The following is a 15,480-nucleotide window of genomic DNA, read 5'->3' as shown; positions in this document are numbered from 1 at the left end:
CCTACAAAGCATGACTGAGGAGCAGTTGGTGAGGTTGCGGGCCCGGGCACTGTCACAGAAGCTCTGCAGTGTGAAGCCAAAGCAGATGAGGCACGAGCTGATGGTGAGGCTGAACTTAAGCAGGAAGCAGAGCAGGAAGTAGTGCTGGGTCTGTGGCATACAGGAGGACAGTCGGTCCTACGGCAGGCAGCCCCTCCGCGGGCCGCAAGGCAGACCTGTGCCTGCTACCCTTTCCACGTTTTGCAAGCTCTCAGCAAATGGTCACGCCTCAGAATATGGACCAGGGACCTCATTGCCAGGTTTGACCACCACCTCCACTAGCGCTCCAGGTCCCTGACCTCTGCAGAGCCTTCCAGGTTAGGCCCACTCCCAGGTCCAACCCTCAGAGCCTCCGAGAAGCCCTGGTAACCTGGGTCTGCCTTACTTACCTTCTTAGGAATGGACTGAAGATTTTTGCCTGTTGCCATAGACATGATGGAGCTATGTGGTGGCTTCCCCAGTAGAGAGATACTGAAATCAGTGTGGGTACAGGGACAGTGGTTACTATGTATCCCTCAGCTCTCAAAGGGAACACCTACTGGGAATCTTGGGATGAGGTCAAGTCCAGTAGGGTGCCAGAAAACTCTGGGCCCCTTGTGATACACAATGACATCCCAGCCCCACCAGCTGGGCACAGAGGGGATTCCAGGCCTCTCACCTGAGCAGAGGGTAACAAAAGCAGGACAACCATAAGATGTCTGTGGTACTCAGGAGTGGTGGCAGCTGGACCAGACAAGAAAGGAACTAAACCAGGAAAGAAAACATCACCACAGTTGTGGACCCCAAGGCTGCCTTACCCTCGCCCAACAGACTACTCATCTTGACTGACAGCAGCAGGGAGGGGAGGACTTCTACCAGTGGGGTCAGCTCCAAAGCTGAGGGCTACAGAGGTGTGTGGCCACACTGCACTCCCAGACTCCTCAGACTCATAACTGTCCCTCCCTTACGAAGAGAGGCCATGGCTGTGCAGGCCCCGGCTTACCTGGATGATCACCAGGGTCAGCTGGCACTGCAACAGGAAGAGGAAGCACTTACGGATGCCATAGGTGGCATGCCGAGCCTAAGGACCAGGAAAGACAGCAATGAGCCGGCCCTGCCTGGCCTCTCAGGCCCTCCAACAAGCGAGGTTCAGTCAAAGCCATACACCCACGGTGCTCCTCTAGGGAGGGGCAGGCACAAACTCAGCTGCCTCGGGGAGCTTCATTGGCTCCTCCCACAGGCCAGGAAGGCGGGAAGCATGAGATCTAGCGGACCCAGAAGTATCGCGTGTGGCCACTCCACCTTCAAGGCTACCCCAAAGGGCCCTGTGCCTCCCCCAGGGCCCACCTGCTCAATGAGACGGATGATGCTGATGCTCTCTTCCTGGCGAAAGGTCAGGGAGCAAGGCAGGCTGTTGAGCTGCCCGGACAACTGCAGGGGAGAAAGGCCGTCGGAGGCCTGGGCCATGGCGGTACTAGTGGCATAACCAAATGTCTCCCAGGAACAGCGGGATGGATACAGGGGATCCAGGGCAATGCTGCTCATTAAAGGGGAAAATCCACTCATTAACTACAGTCTGCAAAAACTCTAATCACAAGACCGGAGAGTCCTATCCCTCTTCTACCAGACCCAGGCCCCTGGGTCCTGGCCAAGGCAGACCCCTAGCTCCATGCAGGTCTGTCCACCCAGGGTCTGAGGTGCAGAGTTGGCCCACAGTCCCGGTGTGTCCCTGACCTGACATCGCTCTGGAGGAAGAGGCAGCTGTTCCGAAGGTTGGCAGAGCTGCCCAGGCAGCAGGTCACCTCCCCATACTCCTGCATGATCTTTATCATCTCACACATGGCTGTGGGCAGGTGAGAGACACAGGGTCAGGCGGGCAGAGCCCCGTGCAGGTGCTGGCAGAAACCCACAGGCTAAGATGACAGGACAGTGGGGAGCAGAGCCCTCTTTGGAGCGACCCCAGGCAGCGGCATGATCACATGAGCACTCATTTGAAGCTCCCTGAAATGAGGGCTTCCACAGCATCACCCCAGCTGGTCCCCGCCAGGGCTCAGAGGGGCCACAGCACTCACTGTCAGGGGTGCAGTCAGTGAAGAGGGGCACCAACAGCGGTACGTTGTCAATGTTCTGCAGGTGGGGCCGCACCTGGTGGATGCCCCGGGGCAGCTTGGCCTGGAGGAAGCAGAGATGCCAGTAGTCTCAAGATAGGGAGCAGAGAGTCAACTTCTCCTCCTCCTCCTGCTGCCCTGCACTTCCTGAATCAGCTCTATGGCCACTTCAGGGACACAGGGCAGATGCCACCGTCATACCCGGTTACAGTCCTCCAGGAAGCTGGGGATGTCACTGTCCGTAGGCTGGAAGCTGATGAGGTCTGAGTGACCCTCCTCCTCTAAGAGGAGGAGTCCTTCTGCATCATCTCGGGACACTGTGGGGATGAAAGCCTGTTCTCGCTTGGGCCAGCCTTCTGGGAGGCTCAGCCACGCCCTGCAGATAGTACAACCTTCCCAACAAGGGGGAATCTCTCCACACTCACTCCAGCCCTGCCCCAAGCCTTTGCCCTCACCCTGATTCAGGTCGTCATGGAGAGAGCCCGCATGGCTGGGGCTAGAGGGAGGGATCTCAGAGCCAGGCATGTCCCCATTGGGCGTGAGGGAGATGTGGCAGTTCCAGCCTGTCTCCAGGCCCATCTTTTCAGCAAACACCTGTGGAAGGCAGATGGCGTTGAGGGCGAAGGGCTCAGAAAGGTCTGTGGGGACAAGTGGAAAGGGCCTCCCACCTTGCTTTTGAGCTCATCCTCCAAAGAGAAATAGACAAAGCGGATACAGGCGTTGACCAGCCCATCGATGAGGCGCACGATGTCCAGTCGGGCCTGGTACTGGGAGGACACCACGCCCATGAAGATCTGACCGCTCAGGGCCTGCATGCAGTCTTCCTTCTCCAGCGCCTCCCCGATCCCTTCTTCAGGCGGGCACGAGGCACAAAAGCCAGCCAGGATGTGGCAAGACAATCCGGACGCAGCCCAGGCAGGGCATGGAGGAGCCAGCAGATTCCAGGAGGCAGCCCAGAGCCACACACACATAGAGGCCACACCCAAACCAATGAGCGTGAGGGCCGCAGAGGACCGCACACACAGCCACACAGGTGCACAGAATCAGCGGACATAAGCGCCAACACACATGAGGGAAAGACAATGACAGGTACTCATTAGTGAGGTGACCGTCGTGGGGAGCCGCTCTGAACACGGCTCGCTCGGCTCCTGCCCAGCCCTGCCCCACGGTACCATCAGAGCTCCAGCTGTTGCGGCGCGTGTTCGGCTTCATGGGGACAGGGCTGGGTAGCTCGCACATGGTGAAGATGCCGTTCTGGCCGGGTACCTGCACCAGCTCGATGCATTTGCCATTGAGCTGAGAGGACAGGGTGCAGTTCATGGGCTTGTAGGCAAAGGCAGAGCAATAACCAGACAGGCAGGCTCGCTGGTAGAAATCCAGTACTTTCTTTCTGCCAGACAAGTAGGAAGGAAGGAAGACAAGTGGTCTTGAGAGGTCCATGACCATTAGACAGGCAGGCGAACCTGCAAAGGCCCCTCAGTCACCTGTCAGAACCGGAAAGAGGGTAGATGTCAGCACCATCCCAGAAGTCTGTGCAGGCCTCCAAGACCACATCGGCAGTGCCGTGGGACAGCATCTGCTCTGTGCCTGTGATGGGGAAAGAGACCACATCAAAAGTGAGGCCACAAAACAGCTCCTGCCTTATTCTAACCCAGCACACTACAGTCCTTAGAGAGGGTGCAAAGGTACCCCCCCCCCCGATGGGGAAAGGGACCTCCCTTCAGACCTCCTGGTCAGTAAGCCACCATGGACTAGTAAGGGCATCACCTACAATGCTATCCTTTGGTGACTCTGGTCCCCAAGCCCAGTCCCCTGCCACTTCAGAGAACTTGGGGAGTTATCTACCATTCACTTGACTTGCCTCCCCTCCCATGAATAGATGGGGTAGGATGTGGTCCCCTCCCCACCAGGCCTTGGAAGGTCTGTCTGGGAGCCAGCTGAGCTTACTGGTGGCAGTATCTTTGATGAAAAGGCTGATCATGTGGCTGAGTGGGGGGCGTCGCTTGGTGACACAGGAGGGCCGCCCCAGAGATGTCTCCTTCACGGTCTCAGCACTGGGGAGGCGGTAGAGCGCCAGATGGTTCTCCTGCTTGAAGAGCTCCTTGGCACCTGGAGTGAAGCCTGTGAAGGACAGCACAAAGGAAGGGACTTAAGAGAGGAGACAGGCCTCGCCTGGCCACCTTACACCATGGAACAAGGGAGACACAGAATCTAGTTGCCCTGGCCAGCGCCTGCCATCTTTATATCCCAGCAATTAGTCATCTTGGCAGACTAGGAAGCTAAGAGTGGCTATGTTTGTGACAAACGAATGCCATGCCAGGGACAGTCAGTGCCAGGCCTGCTCTGAACGCTCAGCAGTCAGTCAGGCAGCCACGCCCCAACGCCATCGCCACAGTGCCATCCGTCCGTACCTATGAGACGGGCCAGCTCGCAGAGGCCCCAGGGCACGTGCACGGGCAGCACAGCACTGTGGCTCTCCTGCAGGGCGATGTTGCACAGGTGGTCGGAAAAGCGGCACAGGCGTTCGGTGACACTGACGTTACACAGGTTCAGCAGCACGTTCAGGCCCAGAGGCTTGAGGGAGGTAAGGTGTAACTGCCAGTTGGAATCATCAAACTGGATGCATGACGGGTTCTGCTGGTCTTGGGACAGGCTCAGCATCTCCAAGTGGTAGTCACACACAAAGTCCTCGGCCTCATAGGGGTCACCTTCCGTCCCCGGCTGGGCCTGGAGGAAACGGAAGGGGAAGGGAAGCTCCAAGCTGGGAGGAGGTGCGGGAAGGCTCCGATGCCCAAGCAGGCCCAGAACTAGCCCCACATGGGAGCCCATCTTCCCCAGGAGGGCACCACACTCTCCTGTCACTGCTGACAGCCCCTCTCTGCCATTTAGGATCTGCACCCATTATTCTCTGGCCTTGTGGCTAAGATCAAGAATAGGATCTACACTAATAAGCCTGGCGGCGGCAGGGAACAAGAGGGTCTGTGTTAGCTGGGGACACCTGCCAGGGAGCCACGACTAATTAGGAGGCTGCTAACCTGGGGAAGAACTGGATGGGGACGAAGTCCCATCACAGACAAGACTCAGGTCAGACCTCAGAAGCCGTCTATCTGCTCACCAGGCCTGGAGACTACAGGAAGACGGACCGCATGGGCCTCCCCCGCTCTTCCAGAGCACACTGGTTCAAACTGAGCTATTTCCCGTTGATAGGGGAGGCACGAAGGCCCGTGACACACAGGGCAGCTTCTCTACACTGCCTCCTTCCTCTCACCTTGCCGGGCTCTTCCTCTCCACCTTCAGTGTCCCTGCTGAAGCTCACATTGGAACCAGATGGGTGTTTGCTGCGGCCGTATACTTTGTGATGGGGGTGGGGCTCAGAGGGCTTGGGGCCATCGCCGGGCCAGTCACCATGCTCCTGCTCGTTGGAAAGGTGCAGGGTATTGTTCAGGGAGCCAGCAAGGAGGGCATCGCGTTCATGGGGCTGAGGAGAACAGGGGCACAGGTCTAGGACCAGAGTCCTACTGCTCCTGAGGGTCAGGGAAACGGGGCAGTTCTGGGCTCCTAACTGCCTACGCCTTCCTCTTCGTTGTTTTGGTTTTTGAGACCAAGTCTCTCTATGCAGCCCTGGCTGTCCTGGAATTCACTATGTAGACCAGGCTGGCCTCGAACTCATAGAGCTCCACCTGCTTCTGCCTCCCGGGTGCTGGGATTAAATGCGTGTTTGACCATGCTTGTCCACTCGTCCTTCATCTGAGTCCAGAGCCCTTCTCTCCCTCCTAAGCCTCACTCTCCCAAGGCCACAGGCCTGGCTCTGAGGCTAAGCACCCTAGACTCACTCCATGCGAGCTGGCAATACCTCCTCTTCTACCTCAGGATGGCAGAAGGAGCGGGTAGACAGGTCGTCTGTGAGGTCCTCGTGGCTGCTATGAGGGGGCTCTGCCTTCCCGCTGAAGAACAGTACAGTCTCTGGGCTGGGATTTGGCCATGATAGGATGCCCTGCTTGTCTACACAGCACAGCACCTGTAGGGAAAGAAACAGGCTTAGAAAAAGACGGAGCACTGATCCAACTGCCCCTTGGCCACACATGAAACGGACAGACAATCCAGACCCAGCCAGAAGGGTTAGTCAATAGGTGCAACCTCCCAGCAGGGCCTCCTCACCGTGACAGAGCCCAAGCTATGCAGCAGACTGGCACTGTAGCTCAGTGTTGGCGATGTCCCCTGGATCACCCTCAGAAAGTGACCCCAAATGCAGCGCAGCATTTCCTGGTGGGAGACAGACAGTCTGTGAGGCCATTTGGGGCTCAGCCTTATTTCCTTGAACATAGCCTGTAGGGCCCAAATCAAGAAAAGTCCAGGGAGATGTTGGGAAGCGGGGTTCTAGGACAAGATATTGACATGGGATCAGGCCCGGGTCATGCACGTATACAACAGGGATGAGGGGGGCCACTCCAAAAGCTCAGCTGGTGATCAAGGCCATAGAATCACAGAGATCCAGGAAGGACACAGCCCTCGCGCCTGCAGGGGCCTGGAAGAAACCCCATTTATCTCATACCTGAGAGGAGACAGCTTCGGTGTAGCTGCTGAGCGTATCCTCTGAGAACTTGGCCAGCTGCACAGACAGGGTGAGGGTCAGTGAGGAAAAGGCTGCCTTCCCAAAGACCCCCATGTCTACACAGCTGGACTAGCAAGGCTCCTGACCCCTCTGGCGAAGAGCATCAGGAAACTCCCCAGTCATGGGACCCACACTTGGGCCTGGCCTGGAACCTACTTGATAACAGAAAGTACCTGGAGCCATGCAGAGATTCCCAGGGCCTCAGCATGCTAAAACCAAGGGGGAACCAGACTTGTGCCCCCTTCCTGGCACGGCTCATTAACCCCTTTTGTTCCTGCTGCTGTTCTCTGATGCTTTGGAACAACGTACCAGGGAGCTGGGCGAGGCCTTGCTCATCTGGGCCAGGACACGGGCTTCTCCACAGGCGGTAGCCAGGACCCAGAGGACGGGGAAGAGCAGAGGGAGGATGGGCAGCATGCCATTCACCTGAGAAAGAGCCAACCACATGCCAGGGCCCCAAAGGGAGGAAAAGAGGGAGGGATGCCCCGCAATGCCCTGCCTCACAGCCATCCCCCGAGGAGCTGGGAGGAAGGCAGGCCAAGGAGACAATCTTTAGCTAAACCCTGAGATGCTCTGGACCACACAAAGGGAAGATCAAGACAGAGAAAGCACAGCAGGGCCACCCTTACCTGGAGCTGGAGAAGGGTGTACTGCCACGAAGTGACCCCCGGTGCATTGAACATGAAGCGCAGGGCGTTGGTGATGAGAAAGCCAGCCTGTGGGGCCGGATGGCATAGCCTCAGTGTAGGTCCCTTCCTTCGCCATTCACAGGGCTGGCTTACCCTGACCCCTCTGACGCACTGTCCCTTGGGCTGGGCCCTGCAGCTCACTCATGTCTGGCCCTGTCCCCTGCCCTGCAGCCCCTCACTCATGCGCGCGTGCACACACACACACACACACACACACACACACAGGCATGCACGCACCAGGACCACCGGCACAGCATAGTGAAGCATCACTGACTGGACTGTGAACCTTTCGTTGTCCAGAGCAGTGACCGGGCGTGACAGGGCCATGTCCAGACACCATCTGCAAAAAGGAGGCAACCCTCAGTCTCTCCTGGGGGAAGACACCAGACAGCCATACCTCCAAGTCCTGAAATCCCCTAGTCGGCCTTGGCCACGGCCTGGGCCACAAAGTGCCCTGAGAGAGGGGCTGTGGCCACCGCCATGGTATCCCCTCTGTCTGAAAATGGTCACAGGAGGCTGAGCTGGTGCCTACCACCACCAGGGCCAGGGATGCAGGAGACCGCTTCCTTGTCACTCACGGGAAGCACTGGAGGACAGGGCAGCAGGGCGGGGGGTGGCGGCACTACCTGACGTTGTCAATCACAGGAGTCTGCAGGACTCGGAAGAGCCGGTGTTGCTGGGGGTTCTGTGGGCCTTTCTTCACTTCTCCCCTGGGTGAGGGCGGTGGAGAGAAGGGGGGGAACAGGTCTCCTGGCTCCAGGACAATGTGCTCGTCATCCTGCGAGCAGTGATGCAGAGTGAAAGGACGCTGTCACCCTGTCACCGTGCATTGTGGGCTTTGGGACGGGGAGGTGGGGGCTGTTTTGTTTTGGGTTTCTTGGCTCACTATGTAGCTAATACTGCCCTGGAACCCACACACAATCCTTCTGCCTCAGCCTCCACAGTGCTAGGATTTTAAATGTGTGATGGCAAGACCACTCTTCCTGGACAGTGCCAGCCAAGTAGAAACAGCTCCCAAGGTCAGGGTCTCTCCACTAGCAATGAGCCCTCCACGAGCAATGCTGGGATGGGCCCTATGGGACTTGGGTTTCTAGGGCTTAAGGGTCCAGGAAAAGACAGAGCACCAGGAGGAGGAGGTTCCAGCCCTGCCCGAGCGCCCTTGTAAACCCCCAAGCTGGGCAGGAAGCATCAAGACCCAGCCTAAGGCTCCTAACTAACTTCAGACACTCCCTCGTTGTTCCCTCTACCTTGATGCCCCTCAGGGAGGCGAAGGACTCCTGGCCAGGCCGCAGGGCTATGATGTCGCCTTCCACCAACAGGCTGACGGGCAGGTTTACCAGGTGCCCATCTCTGTAAGCCCAGTGCAAGGACCAGGATGGTGCAAAGGGCATGTGAAGGTCTGGATACATGGCGTTCGGCCACTTGATCTCCTTCTCATCCCTGAGAGCATCTAACGAGAACGGAAACAGCATCTCTGGGCCTGCAAACCTATTCCATGCACGCAAATGCACCCCACATTTCATCAATGCCTCCCCTGAGGGGTCTTCCCTAGTGTACCAGGAATGATTCCAGCACTGTGGGAAGGGAGAGCAGAAGGAATAAACCTGTCTGCCACGCAATGAGCGATGGCTTCCAGGAAGAGAGGGACAGCATGGGGACAGGCCAGGAAGAATGGGCAAGACTATCGGTTAGAGACAAAGGAGGAGAAGCAAGCCAGGTGGAGATGAGCAGAACAGAGGCACAAAGTGGGCTGGGCAGAGGGGCTCTAGGACAGAAGGACATATAGGATGACGAACAGAAAGCGGAGAGGCTGAACAGGGCAGCTGGAGCCTGTGGCAGAAGCAGCTCTCAGGAGCTGTGTGTGGCATCTGGGATGGCCTGGAGAAGCAAGAGAGCCACAGGAGGCGCCTGTCACCCTAGACCTGGCTGGCTGGGTCTGGACCGGTCACAGCACATCCTTTCTACAGATGCTCCGACCCTCAGTCTCACCTTGGATTTGGTCAATGATCCCCCGGAGCCTGCGCTCCACCTCCTGGCGCTTCAGCCGATCTTGCCGCCCAATGAGGATGAGGTTGAGAATCAGCAACAGGAACAGGGCACAGGCATTTACCAGCTCCACTCCATGGCTGCAGTTGAGGGACACAGAGAACAGCATGTGTTTCCGGGGGAACAGCCTCACAGACAGCTCCCCCGCCCTGTCCCTCTAGCCACTTTTGAAAGTGGTCCTGCCTGCTTCCTGACTCTAGCCACGTCTGTCTCCATCCCCGGTCAAGGGAATTCTTCTGTACCCGGGTCACTAGGGGCCAGCTCAGGCAACAGTCCCCCCAGAGTCCTGAGCTATCCCAGGGTTAGAATGAAGCTCACAGAGGTCATGGGCCCTGCTTACCTCCCGGCTGGCTGGCCCCGACAGCAACACAGCATCAGCAGCACAGCCAACAGCATGAGAGAAGCCCCCGGCCAGTGGAAACAGGAGCAGCGGTTACTCAGGTGCAGGAAGCTGCTTCCCCATGCCTCCTGGGTGACATGACAGGCAGGCAGTGAGCCTACCAGCTCGCGCCAATATGCCACATCCTAAGGCCACCTCTGGGACACCACTCCCAGGAAACTGGAACATCTGACCATGTGAAGTCTCAGTTGAGTCTTCGCTATCCAGGGGACAAGCACAGCGTGTCCCTGAGACAGGGCCTCCCTGCTCCTCTGCCTACCCAGCCATGCTCCAGCCACCCCGGAGGAAGCTTCACCTTCCACGTCCGGCACTTCTTCCGCTCTTTGAGGTGTTTCTCCAACACAGCCTCCAGCTGTTCCTTCAGGACACTGAGTGCCTTCCGGGTAGACAGGCCCAGGGCCAAGGGGGGCTCTCCCTGCAGGGAAGCGGAAATCGTCAGCTGCTTCCCAGGGCCCTGCCCAGACTCACTCTCTGATTGCAGACCCTTCTTCCCTATCCAAACCCCCTACACCCCTTAAAGCCAACTGAAAATTAAAAGCACGAAAAAGACGAGAAGTCTCGTTCACCCTCAACCCATGGAGGCGGGAAGTCCTCCTCCCCATCTTCTGACCACTCTCTACCCTCCCCCACACTTTACACCAAGATTTCACAGCTCTATCAGATGTCACAGACCAAAAGATAGCTTTTCTCTTTTGTTATTGTTGGTTTTTTGAGGCAGGCCTCTCCAGGCTTTCCTGGCTGTCTTGGAACTCATTGTGTCAATTGGTCGATTAGGCTGGCCCTGAGCTCACAGAGCCTAAGTACTAGGGTTAAAGACATGCATCACCATGTCTGTTCTCATCCTCTCATCCTCTCTCTCTCTCTCTCTCTCTCTCTCTCTCTCTCTCTCTCTCTCTCTCTCTCTCTCGACAGGGTTTCTCTGCGTAGCCCTGGCTGACCTGGAACTTGCTCTGTAGACCAGGCTGGCCTTGAACTCACGGAGATCCCTGGCTCTGCCTCCTGAGTGCTGAGATAATAGGCATGTGTTACCACTGCCTGAAATATATCTATTTAAGAGCCTAATTCTGATGTTGTTTCTGGGGAAGGCATTTAAGAAACACTTGGGGCTGGTAAAATGGTTCTGCCGGTAAAGTTGCAGGCTACTAAGCATGATAACCCGAGTCCAAGCCCCAGGGCCTACATGGTAGGAGAGAACAGATTTCTGCAAGTTGCGCTCTGAATTGTACACACACAAACAGAAGTAATAACTTAAAAACAAAAGAAGACCCTTCCACCTTTGCCGTCTAGTACCACTATTTTGCAAGACAGGATTTTGCAACACTAAGAATTAGGCAGGGCGTAATCTCGGGGGAAACACAGCTAGCCGTTCCTAGGGAAAGACACACAGCGACTCGGCCTCGCTCTCTCCTCACCACAGCTAACCCTGGGCAACTAGTCAGGTTGAGTGGCGTGACCTCACATCCGGTCCACTCTTCCTTGAGGACACCTGTTCCTGCTTCCTCCTTCTTTGACTCCAGCTGTGCTCCCTCCTTTCACCCCACAGCTCATCCTGGCCAACTGTTGGATGTTTCCAGGGAGACCTCTGCCACAGCAGCAGATTCCCCTGCCACCTACATGCTTTCAAGGCCTGCATTTCACTACCGGCCAGGCCCCTGTCCCACAGGAACAGGAAATGTCTCAAGCTCCAAACTCACCCCAACCCTGCCTGCCTGCCCGTCATCACCTCTCCTCCTACACCGCCACTGCCCGGTCACCTCCGCACTGCCCCACGCGCCCACGCCCGTTCCCTACGCACACCTTTCCTTCCCGACCCTTCTTTACCTTTTCCACACCTACAGCAATACCCCAGCCAGAGAAAGAATCCCTCAGCAGCTGACCCTCCTTTACCTTTACGTTTTTATGACATTTGATTGACTGACTGGGTCAAAGGTCAGCTCTCAGGAGTCAGCTCTCTCCTGGCATCATGTGGGTCCCAGGCTTGATGGCTGGGACCTTTATCCACTGAGCGGTCTCTGCAGCCCCCTATCCTTTACTGTTAGAACCCATGCCCCAGCCCTGCGCCTGCTCTGTGGGCCCTTAGGGGCCTGGGACCTCCCTGTTCTTCCTTCTGTGGCCCCTGCTTCTTCAGCCCGTATACCAAGGGGTGCAAGGACACACTGGCTACCAGGCAACTCTTGCTTCTTCTTCTTCTTGTTCAAATGCCACCTCCTGAGGAGGGACAGCTCTCAACGCCCAGAGCTGTCTCTAGTCTAAAGGCATCGGACAACCCGGCCCCCAGCTTGCACCTCTGGAACGGATTCTGGATTGGCAGGCCTGGCTGTCTTACTGTACCTTAAGTTCAGTATTGTGGAACAATATCTGGCATAGAACTGAAGATGAATTCTCCCATCTCCACAAGCCCTCCCAGCTGAACCGGAACAGATGGTGCTAGATACACACAAGCTGAGTCAACTTCTGTTGGATGGATGTGTGACTGGATGAACACACAAGCAGCTTCAATGACCCCAGTGACACCTTAATCACGGATGTCAACTGCAACTTTCAGACATGCCAGCCGGGCAGTAGCACACGCCTTTAATCCCAGCACTCGGGAGGCAGAGGCAGGAGGATCTCTCGTGAATTAGAGGCCAGCCTGGTCTACAGTGTGAGATCCAGGACAGCCAGGGCTACACAGAGAGAAACCCTGTCTCAAAAGAAAAAAAGACATGCCTGCCTGGGTACCACCTTGACCGCACTGCACCAAAACTTGTGGACAAAGCAGACATGGGGTGAACCCATTGGAAGATCTCCAGCTGTAAAATACCAAGACAAACGGGTAATGGGTGCAACAAACAGTTCCCAACCAGACACTGGTGGCACACGCTTTTAATCCCAGCACTTGGGAGGCAGAGACAGCCTGGTCTACAGAGGGAGTTCCAGGACAGCCAGGCTACACAGAGAAATCCTGTCTCAAAAAAACAAAACAAAACAACAACAACAACAAAAACCCACCTCTGCCTCCTAAGTGCTGGGTTAAAGGCATGCACCACCACCACCTAGTGAGTCTTAGCTTCTTTACCTAAATCCAGTGGGATCCTGACTCCAAAGCAAGTGTTCAGTGCACCATTTAATCTCCTAGAAGGGCAGAGACCTTCTTGGGGGCTCTAGGGAGGAAAGACAAAAGGCTACAAAGGGCAGGCTGGGCCTGTTCCCCCGTCAAAGGGAGAAGGAGGATTTGGGGCCAGAGTAAGAAGCCTGGGCCCCTAGCGCCTTCCCCTCACACTACCCTGCTCTCCTGTGGCATCCTCTCTACAGCCTGGTACAAGAGTTCCTGGAATGTGCACGATTAAGACCACACCTCTAAAACCCATGATGTGTGAGACAGTCTGCTGCATGCCTCAGAGACAGGGACAAGCAGAAGAAATGCACAGGCCCTGAGGTCACATGGGAAGCTGCTGGACAGAGAAAAGCCTATGAGGAGAAGCCTGGGGACCAGAGAGGCATCCCTCCTCCAGCCAAGCCTGCAGAGCACTCACTGGCTCCCGGGCTACAGGGCTACTGGCCACCCTGACATCTGCTGCCTCCATCTCTGCAGCCCCATGCCCAGGACTGACCACCTCACTATCACTTGCTCCTCTCCAGGTAAGGGAGGTATGGTCAGAAGGTGACAGATGCTTGCTGGATAGGACGCCTGCAGAGCTGTCTGCACGAATCTGCCCCCGCTTATTGTGTCTGGCCAGGGGTACCAACTCCAGACAGGGGATTAAAGACAGTGCAACAGAGGGAAAATAAGCTATTCTGTAATTACATGCTGCCCAAAGGAAGTGCCTGCCCACACAGGCTGGCCCTGTGGTGAGGACTGGGCCTTCTGAGCCAGCCTACTCTCCACAGGCTTCAACTATGCTGATCCAACTGCTAAGCCTCCTTGGCTCACCCCTCTGAGGCAGGAGGGCCAGAGTTCAGGGTCCAGTCTCTGCTTCCTTCTTTTTCTGAGCTTTTCCCCAGGTGGCAGAAGATCCAGAGCCAAAGGCACTCAGTGGAAAGCCACCGTGCTTTCTGAAGGAGGTGCAGAACCGGTTGGCAGGGAACGGGCAGAGGGACACAGGGTACTTACTCCATGTTCCCGGGCGCCTTGGAGAGATGCAGCAAGTTCCTATTATCTGAACAATAAATAAGTCAGCGCAGGCTAAGATCTGCTTCTCTTTACCTACTGAGGTAAAGAAGGGAGAGGAACATTTTGACGTGCTTAATAAGTCTCTCCTGCTCCTCTGTTGCTAAAAACTCACCCCTTCCCTGACTGGCACCTTTAGAAACCTCCTTGGGGCCAGGATTGAGGCTTCTACCCCCCTCCCCAGGGACCAGGACAGAAGGACTCTGAAGCCTTTCAGGCAGAGCCAGCCCTTCCCACTAACAATTGTCAGCAATTTGCCAGCACACTTAGCTAATTCTCACACTCAGCCGGAACAAAGAGGAAGCAACTTGAGTCAGAAAGGTAGTTGTTGTTTTGGTTGACTGGTTTTGGGTTTTTTGTTTGTTTGTTTGTTTTGTTTTGTTTTTTGAGACAGGTTCTCGATACATAACCCTGGCTGTCCTAGAACCCACTATGTAGCCCAGGCTAACATCAAAGTCAGAGATCTGCCTGTCTCTGCCTCCTAAGCACTGAGATTTACCCACCATGCTGGGTAAAAAGGAAACCATCACCAGCTGCGCTGGCTCTCTGTCCCGTCCCACGCTGAGGAGGAGCAGAACTTCGAATTCTCGGGAAACAAAGGCAAAATGGCTGACAACCACAAGCAGTAATCTAGCACCGGGCAGGACCCCACGGCCATCAGCATCAGGTGGTCTAGTGAGCCTTCTAATGTCTGGTGCACTGGGCTTTTCTGCGCCCTCCTCAGCAAGAAGCCCCCGGCCTGTGCCCCTGTAGCGCACTTCTGAAGTTTTCTCCACTTTTCTTCCTCCTCTACCTGTTTCAGAAGCAGCAAAATTCAGGGAGGCAGCTCACACATGTAACCCTTGACTGCTGGCCTTGACAACAGGTGACTACCAGTTACACTCAGCTGGCCCCTCGCCAGGCCACCCATCACAGCTGCTTTAATCAGTGCAGATGGAGAGGAATCAAGGTTGAACTCAGTGCAAACCCAAGTCACCGAAGCACAGCCCGCCACTCCCATCCCTCTGTGTTTGGCCAGCACATCTGAACTGCAGCCTGGCAGAGCCGCAGCTCTTTCTTCCTCCTCCTCGTAAGAGCTCGTGCAGACTTCAGCACCTTCCCGACCTGCTTCCCCACCTTCAGGAAAGCTGTCCCAACCCTGACCCCTGACTCAGTTACCTGAGTGATCCAGCAGGAAAACAAAAGTCCCCTCGCTATAAAGAAGGGTGGCATCCAGACCTTGGGTCCTAGCATCCTTTTGCCCCCCTGGGAAACTCAATCCCCAAGGCTGCTCTGGGTTAACTTGAAAACCTGGCTAGCCATTCCAAGGCATGCTAGCTTTCTGGCTCTCCGTCCCAATCTCCTTCCAAAGCCATGGTTACCCCAGGCTCATCCCAGCTGCTTCCTGATTTGCAGCATCTTCAGGACTCCGTTGGCAACCACAATCCAAAGGTTCCCTCATAAGCAGGGAAGGAGGC

General features: G+C 56.2%; 1 protein-coding gene across 4 annotated transcripts in view; it reads right to left on the bottom strand.

Moving 5' to 3' along the window:
• The window catches only part of Tmem94 (transmembrane protein 94), a 29,810-nt gene that overhangs the window by 1,177 nt on the left and 13,153 nt on the right, over positions 1 to 15,480 (bottom strand). For 2 of the 4 annotated variants that reach the window (XM_051180529.1, XM_051180538.1), the window contains exons 3-28: positions 10,169 to 10,288; positions 9,814 to 9,941; positions 9,417 to 9,553; positions 8,675 to 8,877; positions 8,054 to 8,205; positions 7,665 to 7,767; positions 7,368 to 7,454; positions 7,048 to 7,164; positions 6,679 to 6,735; positions 6,285 to 6,389; positions 5,980 to 6,144; positions 5,395 to 5,604; positions 4,538 to 4,853; positions 4,074 to 4,247; positions 3,611 to 3,713; positions 3,299 to 3,516; positions 2,795 to 2,976; positions 2,582 to 2,720; positions 2,328 to 2,443; positions 2,091 to 2,190; positions 1,753 to 1,861; positions 1,366 to 1,555; positions 1,022 to 1,099; positions 698 to 783; positions 429 to 510; positions 2 to 150 (exon numbers count right to left, since the gene is read on the bottom strand). In XM_051180529.1, coding sequence (XP_051036486.1) covers positions 2 to 150; positions 429 to 510; positions 698 to 783; positions 1,022 to 1,099; positions 1,366 to 1,555; positions 1,753 to 1,861; positions 2,091 to 2,190; positions 2,328 to 2,443; positions 2,582 to 2,720; positions 2,795 to 2,976; positions 3,299 to 3,516; positions 3,611 to 3,713; positions 4,074 to 4,247; positions 4,538 to 4,853; positions 5,395 to 5,604; positions 5,980 to 6,144; positions 6,285 to 6,389; positions 6,679 to 6,735; positions 7,048 to 7,164; positions 7,368 to 7,454; positions 7,665 to 7,767; positions 8,054 to 8,205; positions 8,675 to 8,877; positions 9,417 to 9,553; positions 9,814 to 9,941; positions 10,169 to 10,288 — 3,626 coding nt within the window. The remainder of the gene's footprint in view (position 1; positions 151 to 428; positions 511 to 697; positions 784 to 1,021; positions 1,100 to 1,365; positions 1,556 to 1,752; positions 1,862 to 2,090; positions 2,191 to 2,327; positions 2,444 to 2,581; positions 2,721 to 2,794; positions 2,977 to 3,298; positions 3,517 to 3,610; positions 3,714 to 4,073; positions 4,248 to 4,537; positions 4,854 to 5,394; positions 5,605 to 5,979; positions 6,145 to 6,284; positions 6,390 to 6,678; positions 6,736 to 7,047; positions 7,165 to 7,367; positions 7,455 to 7,664; positions 7,768 to 8,053; positions 8,206 to 8,674; positions 8,878 to 9,416; positions 9,554 to 9,813; positions 9,942 to 10,168; positions 10,289 to 15,480) is intronic. The other 2 variants (XM_051180547.1, XM_051180556.1) reach the window with 2 other exon arrangements.

Source organism: Phodopus roborovskii, unplaced genomic scaffold, assembly GCF_943737965.1.
Source record: "Phodopus roborovskii unplaced genomic scaffold, PHOROB, whole genome shotgun sequence".
NCBI lineage: Eukaryota > Metazoa > Chordata > Mammalia > Rodentia > Cricetidae > Phodopus > Phodopus roborovskii.
This window is presented reverse-complemented; position numbering and strand designations above follow the sequence as displayed.